General features: G+C 40.8%; 1 protein-coding gene and 1 long non-coding RNA gene across 2 annotated transcripts in view; one reads left to right on the top strand and one right to left on the bottom strand.

Moving 5' to 3' along the window:
• Positions 1 to 819: 819 nt before the first annotated feature.
• insig1 (insulin induced gene 1) lies at positions 820 to 4,476 on the bottom strand. Its single transcript, XM_019883962.1, has 6 exons — positions 4,403 to 4,476; positions 3,958 to 4,306; positions 2,644 to 2,768; positions 2,355 to 2,521; positions 1,737 to 1,836; positions 820 to 1,433 (listed from the first exon to the last, which is right to left on the bottom strand). Exons 2-6 carry the CDS (start codon positions 4,298 to 4,300, stop codon positions 1,404 to 1,406), a joined length of 765 nt encoding a protein of 254 aa, XP_019739521.1. The 5' UTR covers positions 4,301 to 4,306; positions 4,403 to 4,476; the 3' UTR covers positions 820 to 1,403.
• A 326-nt stretch (positions 4,477 to 4,802) lies between these two features.
• The window catches only part of LOC109524257 (uncharacterized), a 110,963-nt gene continuing 93,385 nt past the window's right edge, over positions 4,803 to 22,380 (top strand). The window contains exons 1-3 of the long non-coding RNA XR_002169929.1: positions 4,803 to 5,090; positions 6,723 to 6,882; positions 8,442 to 8,522. This is a non-coding gene — a long non-coding RNA (uncharacterized LOC109524257). The remainder of the gene's footprint in view (positions 5,091 to 6,722; positions 6,883 to 8,441; positions 8,523 to 22,380) is intronic.

The raw sequence follows: 22,380 nt of genomic DNA, 5'->3' as shown, positions 1-22,380 counted from the left end.
AAAAAAAAAAAAAAAAACACTTGACAGATAAACACCATCTGTCATCGAGAAAGCCATTCTTTGGATACTGGCTAGTTCCTGGAGCCTTGCCCTCCAATACGTTTTTGGCTTCTTTCGCTCCCCTAGTTCATCTCTAGGGCTCCGATGACACCAAGACCAATTACGGCCTGACTTCCATGACCCCCCTCCTTCTCCCCCGAATACTGGCTTAGTTTCGACATTTGCTCTTCTGACGCCAGCTCATTTCAGGGGCCACTCCTCCGATACAGGCTAAATTCTGGTCTCTGCAACTTGTAGCTAGCTAACATCTAATTTCTACTTCAGCTTGACACTGGCTAATTCCTCTAGTTTAAATTTTGGGGTTCTATTTTACTTGCACCAGTAACCTTTTTGTGATCTTTGTTATCGAAATATTGGCAAATTCCAATATTCTGTTTCTTTTCTGGTTTAAATTTCCCAGATATCGGCTAATGTCTGGTCCCTGAAGCAGAATACTTCCTTCTGTTTTTCTGCATCATCAAATGTCTGCCAACTTTTATTCCAGTGACACTGTCTTATCAGCCAATCTCGAAATTCCATTGTACATTGATGCTACTTTGTGTCCCGTTTCTTCAACATCAACCAATATCTGACTTTCATTCCCTCCGTACACTGACTAGTTTCTGAGTTTTCAGCTATTCCTGTAATACTGGCTATTTGCTGGTGTCTGACTGAGAATGATGCTGGCTGATTAGTACAACACCTGCTAATTAAATCGGAACCACAGCAGGAAATTCTGGGGCCAATTTTTTTTGTTAAACACTTCTGATACAATCTTGCTTTTTTAAACACTTCTGATACAATCTCGCAAGTGTATAAAAAACGCAAAATGTGTCCCGGCGTCACACTCGAGACTGGTTGATGCAAAGCAGCATTTGTCTCTTGTCACGATGCTGGAGTAGCTCGAAGCACATAAGGAAATACAGCAGATGGTTTTTTTTTTCAGATGCGATGCTAGTCATGTACTAGCCAAATTGGCACTCCTGTGTAAATTTCCTGTTGCTCCTCATTCCTGCGCGTTGTAAGGTACAGTCACTTAAAAGAAAGAAAAAAAAAGGCAGGCAAAAAAGTATGGAAAGTCCCCCCAAAAGGGTTTGAAGTCATCACATGCCAGAAAGAAATCCAGAATGTTTCCCTTTTAAAAGATCGTTGTCAAGTCAAAGTCAAACCAGCTTTGAAGTAAAATTAGAAGAGAAAAAAAAAAAGACTAAGAGGCAAAGTGTGTCCTGTCATTTCCTTCGTTGGGGTGGGCTGGGTGGTGCCTCTGCAAGGTCACATGGCACACTGGACAAAAGGCTTTTTTTTTTCTTCCCTCAAACCACACAAGTGTTTTTTTAGGGGGGGTCTTTTTGTGATGTTTGCCTTCAGTCGCTATGCGGCTTCTCCACTCCGGCCTGTGGGAGGAAATGTCAAATTATGTTCAGACGCATGAAAAAAACAAACTTCTAAGCTGTACACGATGAAATTGGTGCATGAAAAGGTTAACGTGTGAATGACACAATCGCTTTTCTCGTAAATTTACAGCTGTGCTCCAGTAAAAATTATCTGATACCTAGAAACAAGCAACATTTTCGGGTGGTGGTAACGGTTACCGGAGTGACCGCTTGTCGTCCGGCCCCAAACGCCCCGTTTAAAATTAAAAACCTCATCGATTTGAGTTTTAAAACAGGTGGGGGACAACAGCCACCGGGACGTACCATTGCCAGCTGGCGGCCGATGTTTCCCACGGTGACGCCACCAGAGAAGAAAATACACGGCAGCCAGGAGCGCACGTACAAGAAGTCGGGAGATGTGTACCTGCAATCACACCAAGACGCAATTAAATGATGATCTTGCTGACACAGTTGGGGAAAAACAAATCAAGAGAGGAGAAAACAATGCATACATTCTCTTCTCACAAAAGGTAACTTTGGATGTTGACGTTGCTCTCTGCTTCTGCGCTACCCTGTTTCCTCTTCCCGTAAACGATTCACTTGGGTGTGAGGTTGCGATGCATTTCCTCGTGTGCTCACCTAGCTCTCTCTTCTTCTAATGTGAACTATGTTGAAATGGTCATCTGACAGTTATGTGTTCTTATAAAGGTCACTTGGAACGTGGTGGAGCTCTTTTCTAATGAATGTTATCTTTAGAAGTGACGTGTGGCTCCTGACCGTGTTTCCCTCCCTGTGCCATTGTGTTCTCTTCTTCTAAATTGGATGTAATGTTGCGATGTGCAACTTAGCATACCATGTTCGCTTCCAAGGTGTATTGTGTTCTCTTTTCATAAATTCCGACTTTAAATTTGTTCCTATGTGCTTCCTGGTGTGTTTACGTACTGATAGACACCGTTGTAGACCAGCAGCTGGGTAAAAACGGTGGCAAGGAAGGCCGTGGTGACGCCCAAGCCGAAGCCGCTACGCGAGCGGTCGAAGGTCCACCACAGGCCCAGCGACAGGGCGGCCAGGGTGAGCGACAGCTGCACGCTGTTGTCAATGTCCAGTTTCTGTTTCGGAGCGCCAAGTTAGGGACAAATTGAGCCTCAAATATTTGTACAACCGACAAGCGCCTCCTGGAAGTTTACGATAGGACATTCATGTTAATTGGCAACTGTTGCTGGAAGGATACAACGCTGGCGTGGTTGATGCCCACAAAGACGGCGATGCACCTCATGACGCTCGCCCATTCCCGCTTAAACTTGTGTGGCTCACCAAGATGGCTGTCTAGGCACGGGTACAGCAGACCCACTACCGCTGCGGGGGTGGGAGGGAAAAAAAGGAACAACAATTCATATGACAAGCAAAAAATATTGCTATCGCAGCGGTGTTACTTGCTGAGCAGACACATTAAGATGAAGAAATAACATTACGCCATTTATTTCGAATCTGAACACATTTGTGAACTTTACATGAATCAAGTGGCGCAATTTTTTGTTTCACCAAAGCCAAAAAAGTAGCCCAGTGGAAGGGAATCAGTCCCCATTCACATGCTGCAAAAGTATTTCATTTAGCCACACTATGGAAGGTTTTATTTTATTTTTGTGGAAGCAAATGCAAAGAAAAATACGCTTTTAAAGCAACATTTATTTTGAATGACGTCATTGTAATGACTTTTTCTGCTGACGTCATTGTAATGACTTTTTCTACAAACAAAGCAGGGGAAACCACAGTCGGTTACAATCAGAAATCAGATTTGGGTGATTTTTAAAGCCAGACCAATCCGTCCAATATACTCGTAATTATTATTCAACTTTTTCACACTCGAAGAGAGCATTATGCTTGGCTGTTTAAAATTGGGTTGACGACAATAGTGGGAGATATAACTCATTTGAAAACCATCAAAATCACATGTACTATTTATTTTTCAAGTAAAACGCATAGTTTTGTAGCCTGTCCACTGCAAGTTTGAGTGTCGTGAGCCCTGAAAAAGTTAACTAACCGAACGTATTTGGCGAATAACAATATCGAAACCATATCATGTTGTCCCACCCCACTTCCCGTCTCTTTCCCTTCGAACAAAGCCTTTCCCTCCAAATACCCGCCCCTCCAGTCACCCGTTATGACTCTAACCAATGAACGCGCGGCTCGCTTCACGTCCTGCTCGCGGCAGCCAATGGGAGACGAGGATCTCGAAATAAGCACGGTGTGAGCTCCCTTTAACCCTTACGTGCCTTACAAATATGATAAAAGCCCACCATAAAAAAAAGCCCGGGAGGACAACTTATATAATGTCCATCAACAACGTTGCCAAGGGATGAATCATTGCCCCATGATTCTCCGCAAGTGACCTCTTCCACAATAGTTGATCGTTTCGAAAGTGTTGTAAAAGTCACGCACGCACTGTTGAACAATGGCTGATTTACTTCCACTTTAATATGGAACACAGCAGCCAACCCAGGTGATTTGAATGTAGTTTATTATCACAACAACAACCGCAACTCACCTGCCCCGGTGCCGCAGCACGGTGGAATCCACCAGGCGGACGAGAACAAGGTGGTCATCACCTCCTCGGGGAAGAGCGTGACGTTGCGTTGGATTTGCAGCAAGTTGAGCACCAGGGCGAGGATGACCCCCACGGCGAAGAGCACCAGGCCACGGCGGATCAAGTTGACCGTCCGGTGGCGGTGCAGCGAGCTATAGGCGCTGCCCAGCACCGATGTGATGATTGACATCATTTCCTCGCCTTTGGATGCTAACCAGTTGGCCGCAGACGACGTCGACGAGTGTTCGCGTTCCAACTGCGGCGCACGGGAGCAGCTCCAATAGTGCTCCTCCAGGGTGGACATTTGGCACTAAAGAAGAAAAAGAAAGGGTTAAATAAAAAAACAAAGTAAGACAAACACATTGCATCGTGACGTTACGACCAACACAATCGCTGAGAGCTTTACCTTGATCTTTCGCTCCAGTCTTGCACTCGCCAGTTTTTGGTTATAATCTTTTTTTTTTCCCCACCACCATGTAGTAGTTTCTTCACATTATTGTCAGCACGGTAGCGAGGAGAGATGAAAAGAGAGATCTATAAACACGTCTTGGTGGTAAACAGATAAACAGCTTCTCTCTCCGTCAGACAACACCACCACAGACAGCTGTGTCGGGTGAGCAAAAGGGGCCAATCAGAGGGCGGTGTGTGAGGTGACGTCACTTCACCCCACCTTCCCATGCGCCACAACAACAAGAGGGGGCGGGGGGAGAAGCGGAAGTCGGACACGCCATCAACTCCAACAAAAATGTAAAAAAAATACTTAAAAAATGCGATTTGATTTGAATTTTAAAAGTTATGAAAACAACAAGAGGGGGCGGGGGGAGAAGCGGAAGTCGGAACACGCCATCAACTCCAACAAAAATGTAAAAAAAAAAATACTTTTTAAAAAAAAATGCGATTTGATTTGAATTTTAAAAGTTAAGAAAGTGCAATACAATGACACCCACAACAACAGTTCATGGTTTTTACCCGTGGAACCTATGCTCAGCTATTTTCAGAATAAATAATCTATTCACAAAATCGAAGTTAGTTACTAGCTCGCTGGTGCGATTTAATAAGCACAGTTTGCCTTGACCTCCGATGACCAGTGAAAGGTGATGTGACTGACATGCTCGCGTCTGGTGCAGCGTTTTTTGTGACAACTCTGCTGTTAACTCTCAATTTTGCTGTCCAATTTGTTGTGATGAGGCTCAGAATGCAAATGTTGCCTGCCCAAATCGCTTATTTTCAAGTCTTGATATAAATTAGGGTTGTAACGAAAACCCATTTTAATCGAAATATTGATTTTGATGTAATAGAATATAGTTTTAAATGTACCATCCGTGAATGGTATCGCACGCAATTTATCAAGAAATAAAAGCAACCTTAAAAAAATTGTAACAGACCTGCCAAAGGTGTCGAACTAGGATTTTTTTTTTCGTTTTCACTTCTGTGAAAATTTGCATACTGAGCCATCAATTTTATTTGTCAAATTTCCCACAAATAAAGCATTTGGCCAAAATTAGTAGCACAACAAACAGACAAAAGGTGCACATACCTGTGGTAAAACGGTCCTATTCCTCTGCAGACCAACTGTTGTATCTCCCACACACATACACACACACACACACATACCTTTTATAGTCTAGCAGCCTTTTGTGAACGAGGTCAGTGGTACGATGTGGTGTCAAGCCGCTCTTGTTGTTGAACTACAGGAGAGTTCACAGGGAGGTGTGGCGTGCGTGTCAGGCTGCACATCCTATAACCATGCGTATCATGTGAGTTCAACGCCCGGGCCATGTCCTTTATTCAGCAATGACAGGGAAACATGTTTTTGCAAGAAGATGGCCCACTTCTACATGATCACATGACCCCCACCCCTGTCTGTGTCAAACCAAACAGTTCATACGGAACAACACATCAATAAAGTCAGCCACCAATACAAATTCAGCAACCTACGATTTCTTGATCCTTTTGTTTTGTTCCACCTTTTAGTCACAACGAAACTATTTTCATGGTCTCATTTGTCCATTCCTAACATAACCCAGGAAGTAACCTGCTAATATTAGGAAAGATGCTGAGCTGCTGTCTTTCTTTGTAACATTTCTAATGAACATTACTTGTCAGAGGCTTCATAAAGAGAGAAATCGAGTTAAGAGAACTCCCATTTAAAAGTCAAAATGTCTCTGTAAGCACGGAAGTGTGACTTTTTCAGCTCACCCGTATTAGCATTCGACGATTGTGCCACATCTGGTCTCAAAGGACCGTGCCTGCACAAGCGAGGGAGCTTGTTTCATTCTGCTGACTTTCTTAGTTGGAGTTGTAAACCGTGTCATCGTTCCATTTTAGAGATAAATCCGCTATTTTATTCCTTGTGGTATGCTTCCTGAATGGGATTCTGGATGTTTGTGCTGCATACCCGACAAGCCCAGACTCTCATTTCATTCGAGCGCTTAAGATTTGTTCCAGGGCAAGCAGAATGGCTTTTCTTAGAAATGCTAGAAAGAGGTGAAGTATAAATGTCACAGTTTTGTGCTGCACGATCTGCATCGCAAAGGTCCCAATGTTTGTCTTCTATTCTCAAAGTTGTGTGGCTAAACTGTTTTTTTTTTTTCAGTTTTTTTACTCCCGGCTTTTATAAAGAAAAAATGCTTGGCCTCACTCCCAGCCTTTTCTCAAACATTCTTTCCACTTTTCCAGTCTTCCATATCAGTCATATTTCTTTTTTTTTTTTTCTCTCATTTCAGCTGTCCGTATGCTCACCCGGAGAATTCACTGGAGCCTCTGCACTACACCAAAAGTGGAAAATAGTGGAGCATAGCAAAAGAATAGCTGCATGTGATTACTACTACTACACCGTGGCAGAAATCTGACCTTAATATGTTTTTCCGCCTCAGGACAGAAAGTGTAAGTCTTCCCCCTATTCAATATGTTGCTCTCGTTCTCATTCTTGGCAGCAGAGAGAATGATTGCTTATCAGTGCTACGGCATGTACAGTACATGTAAAGTATGTCATTGTACCATCGTGACCTCAAAACAAACCAAATTGTTGCGTGGTGTTTCCATTTTGCTATCAAGTGAAGTCAATTGTGTGCGGCTCATTCAACAAAAATCTCATCTGAAGAAAAAAAAATACGCCCCCCTCAAAAAAAAAAAAAAAGCATCAAAATATATGTTAAATACACGCCAGACATATGTGATGCTAATCATTGTTTTTCTCCGAAGTAATGCAAGGGTTCATCTGACAAATATTTGTTCATGTCTCAATGGACAGGCCTTAAGTCAGGTTTTTCCAATGTTTGACCCAAGTGACGCACGCTCAGCTTGTTTTTGTACTGCACCATATAAAATTAAACGTTACGGACAGTCATCTTGAAAAATTGCCATGTTGGTGTTATTTCTTCGTGTCATAATCAATAGAAAACACACTCAAAGTTTATTCCTTATAGTTAGCGTGGAAATGCTACGTGTTTTTTTTTAAAAGGGATGATCAAGAAGAAGAAGAAAAGACAGGAAGCCGCCACGCTTCCAACGAGCAGCACGTCCGCGCGGTGAAGATTAGCGGGGGGGATTGAGACGCCGCTAACACAGGGAGACCTGCCAGAGGCTTTGCTAAATTGATCCATCAAACAATTTTTTTTCCCTCAACCTCAATGCTGCGAGTAAACTGGGAAGGAAAACATTCAAATCCGTTGTGAAGCGTAGTGGATTACTCGTGTAAATATCTTCGTTACCTCAGGTGTCAAGATGATCCATCACTTTGCTACATAAGCACTAAAATAGCTAGCTAACTAGCTAGCTAGTTCTTTTTCAACCAAAAGAATTGACTCATGATAAAAGCGTCACATTTTATCACATTGTTGCTTCTTGTATACTTGGAATTTATGCTTGTTAGCTGTTAGCCTGCAAAATTTATTGTTTTAGTCACATAGAATGTCCAAAGTATCTGTCTATATTTCATGAGCCCGCTATTTTTAAAACAAAATTTTCTTTATAGACAGACAGATGACAAGTATTGCCATATATAATATTCAATTAAATTTTGGAAGTGACCAGTATAACTGGTTCGTGGTAGTATTCAAACTGTGTGACGTTTGGTGTCGGCAGCAGCTGTTTATCTTATCGCGCACACTCTAAACTCTTGAATGTTGTCGTCAAGATTTCAGTGAGAAACATCAAGCTGCTCATCTCCCACAGCTTCCGATTGCCGTAAGAGAATTGAATTTTTATTCTCGTGTAATGATACAACTTTTGTTTAGTGGGACCCTTTAGAATTTCCGATGTCACCCAAAGCACGTATTGCTCTTGAAAACAGAGCAAAAAACTGCATGTCAATAGTTGGAATGAGTTGCCGTGTGAGTGAACTGTTGCATAAGCTGCACCGAATGAGCGCGCAGGTGATATGACTGCAGGAACTTCTGTGTGTTTATGCAGCCTGTGTACACAAAACTTCTATTCTATTCCAGTGCACGGCCATAAGAAACCGGAACGGAACACCTCCTAAACAGCCAATCGGCATCCTCGCTCATCACCAGAAGACTGCAAAGGTTAGTTTCTCCACCAATCACACCGAAGAAGACAACTCATCTGTCATTTAATCATATCTCATATTTTACCAGGCTGTTAGCAGTTGTTAACTCTCATATAATAGATGCTGATTTGAAAAATCCAATGCCAAGTTTAAAAATGATGGTAGAAAGGTAAATCCGCGTCGTACCTAACAGTTGTGAGCTAAGTTAGGATACTGCTAAATACGCCGATAAATTAGTTTAGCAAGTGCAACGGATCATATCCGTAAGTATGGTTTGTATTGTGTTATTGTGTTCACCGATAAGTTGGGTCTGATAACATGTACAGTACGTATCCTGCTTGATTTGCCTGATGCAGTCCTTGAATGTAGCTAAAAAAGTAACTGTACTCTTACTTTTCAAAATCAAGTAATCGTCAAAGATAAAATCAGGCACTTTCAAATCAAGTAATTAGTAAACTTACTTTGAAAAGAGTAATCAGCAATGAGATTACTTTTTCAAGGTACCGGAGGCAACACTGTTAATCATTAATAAAGTGCATTATTGCATTCACCTAATGTCACCTCTGTGGTCGGGTCGTAACGGGGGGAATCAATTCCTTGTGTTTTGCATACTCGGCCAACAAATCTGATTCAGAATCTGACGGTTGGGCCTCGCCTGGTTTAATGTTTAACATCATGCTTCCAAAGACAATTGTTACAGAGAATAAAAGTGTTTTATGGCTTTACGGGTAACTGTCTTCCTCTCTCCAGTTCCATCTATCTATCTAGCTACCTTGTCTATCAATCTATCTCGCTAGCTAGCTGTCTAGCTAGCTAGCTGTCTAGCTAGCTATTTATCTATGTAGCCAGCTGTCTTATCTATCAAGCAGTTAAAAAAAAAAACAGCTGAAGTGGAAAAAAGGCATTTTAGGACTTTAGGGAGAGTTTGGTTGTTAGCAAGCTGCTTGTTTGGGTAGTTGGAGTTCATGTGTCACCAGCACAGTGTGCAGCAATCCTGAAGTGACCTTTTTTATACAAACCACCAGCAGATGGCACACACACATTACAGTAAATAAAATAACCCACCAATAAACAACAGTAAACGGGTAAAGTAAATACGTACAAGCACACATGGGAGAAATATTTATGACAAAATATGATTAAGTAGGTCCTGGACATGAATAAGAAACATGGGACTCAGTTTGGTTTGACTGATAATGAAAATAGACTGAACTAAAACTAATTAGATGATGAAAAAAAAAAATCTAATTATTTATTATCAGAAGCGCCGTCAAAAAAGAAATCAATGTACAATAGATACAAATAAAGCAAAATATGGATTAATTATACCTAAATAAACATGATACAAATTGCCTTACATGAGTTATATATCACACGGAATCAAAAAGGTTCCTCATGTACAAATGTTGACATCCATTGACTCATGTATTATTATTATCATTTTTTTCTGTGTTTGTGTTTGCATTAAAAGTAGATTGTTACCAGGAAAAATTCCATCATGTAGTTGTTGACAATAACACGCCGCAAAGGTCAGGGAAGAGTGAGTGTATGTGTGTGCAATCACTGACTGCTGGAGTGTATAGATATTACCCGTCGACGCAGATACACTTGCTCAGCCATCGGAGCACAACAGCTTCACAGTAGGAGAAAAGCTTGGTTTTGTAATAATGTCACAATATATTTACCATCGTGTCTGTCAGAAAATTTTCAGGACTGATGTCCCAAACCAAATTCAATTTCAACTCCAAGCTACAAGTTTTCCCCTCCAAAATAATCCCCCCTGGGGTATTCACCTTTTGTTTCTGTGGCTGCTTCACAAAGCGCTCTTTCTCTCGCATGTCATAGTTTGATTGTGTGTGGGGGGCCGGTTTGCAGCATAAAAAGCAAAAATACAGTCTGCCGCAACGTACTTGTTCAACTCTTGCTGTTTGCATTTACAAGTACATATTTTACGGAACAAAACAATTTCATATGTATTTTTTTAAACCCTGTCAGGGACAGCGGTTACTACAATGGACAGCCTATTATCAGGTTACATGTTATCATTATTGGTGGATGAAAGGGTTAATTAATCGCAGTGTGCTGCACATTTTGCACATGCCAGAAACTGCCACTATTCATCACATCGTTCCTGGAACCTTTCTGGCACACCTCATAATTTACAGTGGCCTAAAACAAGAGTGAAAACGTCGATGAGTACTTCATTGTCAAATGTGGTGGCGGCGAACTGACAAAATACAAACACATCACTTCAACAGAAATTATTGGCCACCCACATTTACACGTACACATACACAGCAGCAATACAAGCACTCTGTCATCAGCGGGATCCTTTTAAAGCCAATTGTCCCTCATTGGCCTAATAGATTTTCTGCCTTGGAGGGGGACCACGAGCGAAAATGCAAATTCATCTATCCAGAGAGGGCGGGCAATTATCACAAAAGTTCTCTTGTGGTCTAATTGCGGATAATGGGCGAGTGAAACCGGGATGATAATTGACAGTAATATACATATCAAAAAGCTAACTGTCAGTGTGAAGTGTGGCTGCTGACGTCAGTAACTTGATTGGAAAAAGATCCCTCTGTAACATGAGCAGATATCTCATCTCTCTCTCTCTTTTTTTTTTTTTTTAAATACATACACTCAAAAAAGAAAATACAATTGGATCATGTTGACTCTATGCGCACTTTAAACCTATTCAAAGGAGAGAGAAAATTATGGGAGCATTATTAAGGAGGACATATCACTGAAACACGAGTTGCGTTATCACATTTTTATTGGTGCTCTTTGATTGGTTAGATTCAGATTTTAAGATTTTGAGAGTGTGTGTACCACAGGGTTCCCCTATAAGTCATCTATTTTATTTTATTTTTTTTGGGTCATCCATTTTCAGGTCTAACCTTTTGTTCACCATGCCGCCCCATGTACACAGTGTGTGTGGTCTTTCAAATATAGTATCTTCAACACCTGCTTTTCAGTTGGTCATTTTGTATATATTTTGTATTACAATTATCGAGTATCAAGTATCAAGTCCAACTTTATTGTCAAATGTACACAGATGAAATTTATGGCTCCTATTTTAATGTGTTCATTTTGATGTTGACCTAAAAAAATTGTTTACGAAAAAATTGGTTGCCCTTGATCACTGCCAATAATAACAAATGGCCCGTTTAATGCCGGTGAATGACAGTGAAGGGCATGTGCATTTTTTTTTTTTTTTTTGTCCAAAGGTGAAACCTAGTATGAGCTTCATTAATCATCGCCATCAAACATTGAGTGAGGAGGGAGGAGAAGAAAAAGAGTTGAAAAAAGTCAGCAGCACAACATGTCCGAGCGCTAATATGATTTACAAGTTTACAAGTTAAGTCCTTGAGATGGGTGAGAATGAACGAAGCCGCTTCTAAAATGTATTCAAAATGGCGGCAAGGCGGTGACACCCTTTAACTGTTATCAACCGATCAGACAGATTCAGTGTCGCGCATTGGAAAATTGATCCTCTGGTTCATGCTTGGGCTTATTACATGCAAGTTTGGTGCTAAAAGACATTTTGCCGCAGTGTATTTTAATTGTTGAAAGCCAACATGGTGTCATATTCTGCTCCGTCTTTGTTTTCCGCACCAGCTGGAGTGGAGGGCGTTCCTCTTCCGTGGTGCACCTGTTTCTCGTTGTGCATCAATCCTTGCCATGTATTTAAGGACCGCCAAGGTGCTTAGACACTGTCGGATTATTGACCGTGATTGCTGTTTACTCAAAAGACATTTTCTTGATGCCTCATTCATGGTTAGAGTCGCTCTTGTTTCTGTAGTTTTCATGTTTAGGAAGTATTTTTGGATTTCTTGTTATTCGTGGATTATTTAAGTTTCGTGTAATTGAACTTTTGCCATTTTGTGTTGTGTATTTTCAGGCATCAAAATTCCCTTGCCATTTGCAGCCGTTTTTTTATTTTTTTTTTCATATTGGCTTTTCCTGGTTTTGTGTTGCCAGTGTTTTCCGTTTATACGTTTTTCTGGAAATATATATATTGTTTACGTTTGTGGGATTCGCTTACCATTTTCGGTTCATGTCACAAGGTTAACTGGAGAAATCCTTGGCAAAGCTCTGGCTCGCATTTGCTTCAATTAAAAAAAAAAAATACAATGCAAGAAAATACAAGGACAAGGTCTGATGTTACCCTGCAGTCATTTTTTTCTTCCTTTTAATAACTAAAATATTCAATAGGATGGATGATTTTGTCCACTCCGGTGAAGCGGAAGCTTCTTGAGAAATGTTGCAGGTGCAACTAATAACTTCAATGAGAGCTCTAATCTATTTAGGTGCGTCGTGCGGCATGATGTTGTTTGCTTTATTTGCAGTGATGTGGACCAGTCCCTTCCACAAATTGCATAAAGAAAAAAAAAACCTCAGGTAATTGACACCCTACCCGCCAAAATGTTCATCTTCTGCTATCTTGTGGGGATAAAATCACAAAGGCCAGAAATGGTATTTGAATCAAGCTCCCACAAAAATAAGACAAGTACAAGTTTGACAATAGACTTGTACTTGACTTGAATCTTTAAAAACAGCTAAGTAGATTTTCATGTCTCTCTTCCTGATTCTATTTGGCCCTGGTCGGCAAAACAAATTAGCGCCACATTCTGTGTACACCTTGCCTCGAAGGCATAGTTGCCTTTGTTACGTGGCGCACACAGGAAAAGGAAATAAGTCGTCAGAAAGGAGAACGGCAAATCAATCTGTCAATATTTACTTATCCGAAACTAATCAGCGTCAAGGATTTGACATTTGTGCTTGCTGAAAAGGAATTGCAAAGTTCAAGAGGGAGGGCTGACCTTTGTCTCCTTCAGATAGTGTGCTTTGCTCTGGGCATTATTGTGGACATTTTTGGTTGAAACACATGCACGTGGCGTATTGGCTAGCCAAAAAGTCGTTTTCCGCTGACGGGGGTGTGCTTTCAATTTGACTTTCTTCCTTTGTTTAACTTTTTAAACTAACCGTATTTTCCGCACTATAAGGCGCAGCTAAAAAGCATTCAATTTTCTCAAAAGCCGACAGTGTGCCTTATAATCCGATGCGCCTTCTACATGGATCGATATTCTGATTTCTTGGACGTAGTATTCTAAATGTACTGTAAAGCGCTTTGTTACAGCTGCATCGGTTGTGAACGCTTCGTATAAATAAAGTTGTATTGTATTTCTTTTAGCGTCGCTCCACCTAGTGGATGCATACCGCAACTGCAGCCACTATTGCAGCTTCTGTTCAATGCGCCTTATAATGCCCTATATATGAAAACAGTTTTAAAATAGGCCATTCATTGACGGTGCGCCTTATACTCCGAAGCGCCTTATAGTGCGGAAAATACGGTACTTCAATATTGTTATGTGAGGACTTTATTTCGGAAAAAAAAAACATGACTGCTTTTCGGTACTTCAATATTGTTATGTGAGGACTTTATTTCAGAAAAAAAAAATAACATGACTGATTTGTTTCTTGCAAGTAGGCACTGTTTTAATTCCTCGCACAATTTGGGATTTGCTGTATGTTTAATTATCTTAAAACCAATTTCCCCCTTTGTGTTTCCATGCTCGCGTTAGCACAGGCCACGTTTCCCAGAATGCTTTGTGAAGCAACAGGTGCACATATGTCCTACTTTTGATCTCCACGCAGAGTGCCTCCCTATGATGATCTCAAGCTTGCCCGCCTTTGATTCATTGGCCGCCGACCCACCGTCTATTTTAGGGACCATCTATTCACCCGCCTAGCCTTTTTTGTTCGCAGCGCATATAAAAAGAAGGATCTCACACACGCCCACACGCAGGCTTTTTCATTCAACGAGAGGCATTGCAGGAATTCATCCAGGAGGGAAGGCAAAGACCTACGTGTCCGTCTTTCTCGAGCAACACCTCCTGAACAAACACGTCTGATTACGAGGAGCAAGAGTATTTCAGCCGCTTCATGGAATTCACTTGAACTTCTACTTCTACTCTCTACCTTCTACTATTTTATTCAAGAGCTTCAAACAGATATTTACATGAATAAAATCTTGGACTTGGTGTCAAATCATCAAATAGGAACGATATTTCGGATTCTGTTCTAACACAGTTAGCTGTCTTTGATCGTTGAATACAGTTATTGTCTTGTAAGATAACAAAGTCTGAAAGTGACTCTGGCATTTGATGTTTAAAGCCCCGTTGACTTTTTTGCTCTGAGATGATACACCAATGTCCGACAACTAATCTGGCATTTGAATTTGGCTTTGCCGTGAGCACCAATTACTTCAGATTTCTCCAACAAGTGTCAAGCAAGTCCAAGTGAAACTTCCCATAGCCCGTGTTTGTCCATGTTGGTGCCAGTTACTCCTCCAAGTTTGACTGCGCACATGTGGAGAGGATGGCGTTTAAATAATTAGGGCCCGAGGGGCAACCCATGCAAGTTCCGTATCGAATCAAATGAATTATTGAATTAAGACTTCATTTTCACAAAGAAATGTACGATTTCGTGAGGCCGCAGTAGGTGAACTGGGATATAACATGAAACGACCGCATTTTAAACAGCAAAACCAAATTACCGTATTTTCCGCACTGTAAGGCGCACCTAAAAGCATTCAGTTTTCTTATTTGCGCCTTATATATGGATTAATACTCTGATTTATTCGATGTAGGATTTTCAATGTTCTGTAAAGCGCTTTGTTTACAGCTGAAGCAGTTGTGAAAGCTTGATATAAATAAAGCTGTATTGTATTGTATTCCCTTTAGCGTAGCTCCATCTAGTGGATGCATAGCGCAACCGCAGCCACTATTGTCGCTTCTGTTCTGCACGCCTTAAAATGCGGTGCGCCCGAGATATGAAAACAGTTTTAAAATAGGCCATTCATTGAAGGTGCGCCTTGGACTCCGAATCACCTTATAGGGCGGAACATACGGTACTTCAACATTGTTATTTGAGGACTTTATCTAGGAGAAAAAAAAAATCACTCTACTTTTTGTTGAAAGTAGGCAAGTAGGTACCTCGTTTACAGGAGTAGTTTTGCTTCACTTTGTTTTTATTGGACACTCTCACTTGACAGTATTTCCCACGAGAAGGTTTTAGCAGTCAGAGAAGAGATTGTGTTGGACTTCAGTGTACCTGCTGAGGCCGGCGGGTGTATATGCAAATGGTCTGGCTCAAAATCAGTCCATTTGGCATATTTGGCAGCATCAGCATCAGTCTTGATCGCCTCCCCACTTTGGTACGGTCTCTCGTGAAACATGTCGTCACTGAGGCCGGAAGGTTTAAAGGCACTCAGGGCGATTGAATGGCTTGTGCGTGGTTCAGTTGATATATGCCACAGCGTTGCAGTTTAAACCAACCATTAGGTCTGCATTGTCATTTTACAGTATAAAATCATACGTTATTATCATAATCGCTAAATTAGATGAATACATTTCATGCTAATATTTTGTTTGTTACTTTTTACCTGGACCAGTTTTAAAAAAGCATTGTGACCATTTTTCATTTCATAACAGCAAAAAAAAAAACACAAAAAAAAGTAACATCATTTAAAAACTTTTACAATTTTGCAGGTGAAAATGGAGTCTTCTTTCATTTTATTTATTTATTGATGCATTTTTATTCTGATAAGCAGACATACAAAAAGATATGACATAAATGGGGCCACGGGCACGCCATTATTGTCTCTCGCTGCAAGCAAAACAAACATCACGAGAAGCAAAGGCGCATGAGAGAGCCTCATTAGCGGCCTGCTTGCACAAGTTGCATCTTTTTTCACAGATGTTTGACAAATGTGAATATTTGGCACCCGTGCGTGGATGTTGTGTGTGGGAGCTTGAGTATCTACGCATGCAAAAAAAAAAAAAAAAGTTTGCCTGGACAAGGTTTTTGTCTTGTTTCTGGTCGGCGTGTCGTAAAATTGACGGTGAATTTTTCAGCAACCAATCTGCTGTCACAAATATTCATTGTTTCCCCTCTCCATTTTCTTTTTCGTGTTCCCGCTTTAGAACAAAAAGGCTTTCCAGTCGTCGGCAGTTGAAATGGATTGCAAATGGCTTAACGAAAAGCGTGGAATTCCTGCTTTTCACTTCACGTGCTGAGCAGATATTGTAAAAATAAAATGATACAATACATAAAAAAAACGCACCGGTCAAACAAGGACACACTGAAAATATTTGATTGTCATGGCCGATGTGTTAGCAGACAGCTGGCTATTTACACGCATTGAGGATTGATGTGAATTACCAACTGTTGTGCTCTTAATTAGATTGGCGTTTGCACCATTTGTTGTAGCATTAGCGTCGCTATCGAAATCGTCTGGATAAAAGTGGAGAAAATGGCCCCACAAGATGACGGTGAGTTTTTATCTTGATACAGGTTTTTATTGGATTGTAACATTAGCTCAATTGTCCAAAGTGCTATCTTTGATAAAAGTGGAGCATCTGAGGTAAATGTCTTTCATCATTTGTATCTTTTTTTTACTCACTGTTGTACTGGTTTTAATTGTATTATTGTAATTGAAAACATTTATTGTAGCATTAGCTTGGTTGTCCGGAGTGCTAACTAGCATGGATAAAAGTTTGGGGAGGAAAATGGTCTTCCATGTTGGATGAAATGTTCAATTGAATTTGAATATTTTTAAAACAAATTTTCAAATCTTTTCATAACCTTATGGGTTTTCTATTCATTTTTTTCACATTGTTTGTCTTAGCATTAGCTATGTTGTCCTAACTGTTAACTAATGCAGATGAAAATTGATAAATTGGTCATATGTTGGACTAATTTTCAGATAAATACCTTTCAACATTTGTTTCTATTTTTATAATTTTTTTTTTAATTTTTTTTTTTTTTACAGGTTTTAATTTCATTATTTTTCTCCATTGTTTGCCGTAGAATTAGATTGGTTGTTGGAAGTGCTCATGAGCCTGTATATAGGTGGAGAAAAAATTTCTTAAAATTGAATATGAATATCTTGAAATATTTCTATCCTTTTACATATCTTTCTACGAATAACCCTTTCAGGGACAGCGGTTACTACAGTGGACAGCTTATCATGTTATCAGGTTACAGGTTGCATGAAAGGGTTACACTGAGGCTACAAAGACAAACCAGGTACCCCACTTGTGCAACACATGCATATAGAATATGAAGATGAAAATGTCTCCAATCATTCTACTCACAGAAACTGGCAACATTTCTTCATTGCTTTCTAATTAACTGCTAATTTTGTCCTGTCCCACAAGCTCCAAGGACACAGGACAGCGCTTTTTAACGCTACATGGCGAGATGTTAGAAACTATATCAGATGGGATAGGGCACCCCCGGATCTAAGTGGAATTTATTGGCCCGGACATGCAGCGTCCTGATATTACCACTAGAGAAATTATGTCGGACCATTAACAGCCCTAAGTGAGATGGAACAGCTCATTAGGCAAATGGTGTCTGGAGGGGCCAATTGTTTTCATCTTGTAAATGATCCATTCTATCTATCTATCTATCTATCTATCTATCTATCTATCTATCTATCTATCTATGGCTAACTGGCTATCTGGTTCTAGCTAGCTGGCTCTAGCTAGCTGGCTGGCTGTCAAGGATGATAAGTGGTTCAGAAAATTGATGGATGGATTGATAATCAATAACACTGGCCCTATTTATGCCCCTAAAGTCAAATTTTGCATCGGGAGCTACGGTAGCCATGGCCGCTGTTATCTGAGCAACCCTGGGCCGATTTTCCCGATGAGCAAACATTAGTCGACAGGTATTTTGACAGGTTTATATCGCTGACGTGATCCCGTTTGAAGACGTTGTCAGCGCTTCCACGATGATTAAAATTTGCCTCTAATGAAGACATCTCTGGGAATTCCTTCTCGACGTTCCAACACGCTGCCGAGGCAACACGCTCAACGCGAGCTCCTGTCAGTATGATGAAAGCTGACAGCGGGAAGTGACTCCCAACAGTGAGCATACACAGTTGGGAGTGTGTGCGAAAGGCTTGAATGCTGTCAAACATAGCCCGAAACATCCATTTATTGATATCAACTGACACACCTTTTCAATAATTACTTTGTTTGGATTCAGCTCCTAGCAGATGTTGGAACGGAATAAATTGTACGTCTTGTTTCCTGAAAGACCTGAACTCATCTCACGAAATCTGTTTTGTAGAAAATCACACAAGTTTAGTTCCATTTTTTTAACGCATTACATTTGTTATTGTTTTCTTTTTTTTTTTTTTTAAAGGAGGCATACACCCTCAACTGCCCAATTAACATTTGTTCCCATGACAACTGCTGTCGATGCGAGTGATTGCTTGTTGACTCTCATTTATGACAAATGCTTAAAGAAACGTAAATCCAAAGACAGCATCCCTATTTTCCTTCATGACGACAGAACTTCATCACCAAAATGCTGGATTACACTTGTTGAATGGTGTGCAGATTAGCGTATGTGGCACATGTAGCTGACACTTCGTCAAAATCAAACCGACCCCCCCTGTCGACGACCTGAACAGTTTCCCAAATGCAGATGGACCTAATGTTACATCCAATGCCGCAAAGTAAGCGAACAAAAGCTTCTCGGCGCGCCGCCAAAAACCGAGAAGCCATTAAAGTGCGGCAGACATGTTTTAACCTAATGAAAAAGGGACATTTGATGACTTTCGCCTTGCTCGCGGACCGCGTCACTCAACAAGTGCAATCCCATGCGCGGCACTTGATTTTATTTTTATGCCCCGCGATGACATTACGTACAATGTTCTCTCTAGTGAACGCCCGCATACAGCGCTCACTTGAGCTAATGGCCTCCCGCGTGTGCCCACTCAGCACTTTCCCGTCGTTGCCTAACACAATGATCGATAAGTGAATTAGCCTGGCTGAGGTCGCTAAGCACAGCTCAGATGGCAATATCAATAATGCTCATCGAAATGGATGCACGTCTCGCTTTTTATGTTTACTGGTCCATTTCATGAAGTTGAGTGTGCTTATTTGTTGTGTGAATACGAGAGGAGAGAAGGTAATGACCGCAAACCCACACAGATTTTTTTTTTTAAATGACAAAGTGTAATTATGTCCTGTCATAGACACTATAGTCCAGAATTTGTGCTCATTTGAATTCTGTCGTCAACCAAATATTTTCTGGAAAAATATTTCCATAATAAATTGCTTCTCCACAAAAACAAATAGGAAGCAATTTTCATAATTTTCTTGCATAAAATACCAACAGCAAAAATGAAAATACGCAAAAATGAAAAGATGCTTTTGATGGCAAAATAATTTTACTTAACTAGTAGTAGTATTTAGTAGTGTGTGTGCGTGCATACATGCCTTGGATGTGTGTGTTTGTACATACATCGCGTCTACTTCCAAATTTAAATCATTTCGGTCATCTTTTCTTGTGTTTGTGGCACTCTTTGTAGTGGTGTCATTTAACATGACAACGACTTTGTTCAATCACAAGCTGCTTGTAATGGTCACATTTCAAAGGGTCTGCCACGTTTTAGGAGCTTGAACATTGTTGTGACATGAAAGAGAAGCTGGCATCTACTGGCCATAGTTAAATCATTTTATGACATATTTTTTTTGCTTTATCAGTTTAATGATTAAACCAAAGTTGGCCAAGACTTTTCTTCGCAGAGCTGATGGCAAGTGACGTTGATGATGCTCAAAGAGTTAAACAGCTTGGAGCCTCTTTTTTAGAATAATATTTGAGCTCTCAAATTGTTGCTTGCAAGTTTAAAGCAAAAAAAACAAACAAAAAAAAAAAACGAACGATGGCTCATTTCTCGTACATTTGTAAGTCAGGTCACGCCTCCTTTTAGGTACCATTGTACTTGAATGTTGCCATTAACGTTCATGCATTATTTAACTTATGAAAAAATACACACGATTTTATCCATCCGACTGCTCCCTTGGCTAACATTGTAAAGTTTAATGTAAATGGCTTCAGTAGTTTTTGTATAAGGTCAACAAAAACAAGCCTCTTGGTAGTGGTGAAATAACATAAAGTCTGCATGTAAATTCTCCTTTTCAATGGCTTACTTCCTGTCCCCATTTAGTTTTTAATTTTGGTCATATTTTGCACAATTATCAGCGTTAGTGGGTTTCATTAAAGCGGAGCCGCTATCAGTATGCTAATTCAATAATTGACACATTGCGTGCTGTCTTGAGAAATGGAAAGCAATCAGCTGGCCAATGCAAGTTCATCGCTGCATGTATTCCAAAAAGATGCTCCTTGCCAAAGTCAATGGATAAAAACATTTTCAATTTAAAAAAAAAAACAAAAAAAAAACATAGGCCACAGTTCATCTTGCCGTGCTGTGTTCTTTCCACAAAATACCATAGCAACAAGCTGTCGCGATCCTCCACCCGGATTAGTAAAGAGTGTGAGAAAGGGAATTAAAAACGACATCAGTTCACCGCAAGCATTCCGAAACTTTTCTTTAAAATGCTCTGGGCTCACTGAGATTTTTTTTTTTCCCGTGTGAAATGTGACAGTGCTTTTTTTTTTTTTTTCTTCCTTAATTCGGAAACCGCAGTGAATAGCAGCGATGATGAAAACGTGCCACGTCAAACTGTGCGGGTGGACATGTCGGCGTAACTTGAGACCACGGAAAGGAGCATGTGATTTGTTTGGGTTTGCGGCAAATGTTTTGATGAATATTTTGGACAGCACGGCGTACTCATGATTGGCACGTTTGCCTCCGTTTTTCGTCAAAAATGGCTTTGTGTCATGTCTTATTTGCTCTGCACTCATACTGTAACATTGACGTTTAAACTTCTCATCCTTTCAAAGGACAGGAAGGCTTTTGCAGTTTTGTTTTTTTTTTTTTTTGCACTTACTTTGGCTTGATGACAACAGAAGCGAAAAAGAAATTTTCAACTGGCTTCCAGCAATATTGGAATAGTTCCAAAATGTGCAAGTTGTGGGAATAAACACCTCCCCGCTACTGTTTGCAGAAATAAACATAAATAAATCTCTTGAGTTTTATTTGAACACCCCACTAAAATTCCAAATAGGATCCCTTGCACGGTTTAATGACTTTCAGTGCTGCAACCCGTTCAAGGAGCTTTTGGCGAGGCTCTGCCGGGCAAACCAAATGGAGCCACCTGTTTCGGAGGCTGGACACCCACCATTACACAACAGGAGGGGTGCCTTGACTAACGATCTAAATCAGGCTGTGATTTAAGAATGAGTCTGCGACCCGTCTAAGCGGGAGAGCTGAACCTGATATATGGACGTATATATGCATATATGCACCGCTTATAAAAACTTTGGGTTATTATTATTGATGATGCGACCTCAATGAGCTGCAGCATTGTCGTCCATGAAGATGAAATGTTGTTCATGTAGGGGTATAATCACTGGAATAACCTTTCGGGGACAGTAGTTACTACAGTGGACAGCTTATCATGTTATCAGGTTACAGGGTGCATGTTATTCGGGTAGTATGGGGTTGACACTGTACCATTCAAAAAGTGTAGGGCAGTTCTGTACCCGACTGGATACGCCCGCCCACACTGTAACACCGCCACCACCAAAAGCTCGTCTGGTGATGCCTAGCACTCTTGTTTGACGTTTCCAACATCTTTGACGGGCATCGTTTCTGCCCAACGTGAATCGACTTTCATCAGAGAACAGCACTGAGGCCCACTGGTCCCTTGTGAGTCGTCTAGCACGCAGACCACACTGACGTAAACGGTTTCAAATGGTCTGATGTGACATTTTGGTGCCTCTCAACTCCCCTTAAACGTGCCTGGAGTTGAGCGGCATTCATCATCCGGTTTCTCAGGGCATTGTTCACAAGCATGGGATGCAGCCAAAGGACTTCCACTTCCACTTCTCCATCTTTCTGTAACTCTTCCAGTCTAATGTGTGTGTGTGTGTGTGTGTGTGTG

The sequence above is a fragment of the Hippocampus comes genome, unplaced genomic scaffold (assembly GCF_001891065.2).
Source record: "Hippocampus comes isolate QL1 unplaced genomic scaffold, H_comes_QL1_v1.1 scaffold527, whole genome shotgun sequence".
Classification (NCBI taxonomy): Eukaryota; Metazoa; Chordata; class Actinopteri; order Syngnathiformes; family Syngnathidae; genus Hippocampus; species Hippocampus comes.
Note: the sequence above shows the minus strand (reverse complement) of the source record. Positions and strands in the feature narration are given on the sequence as shown.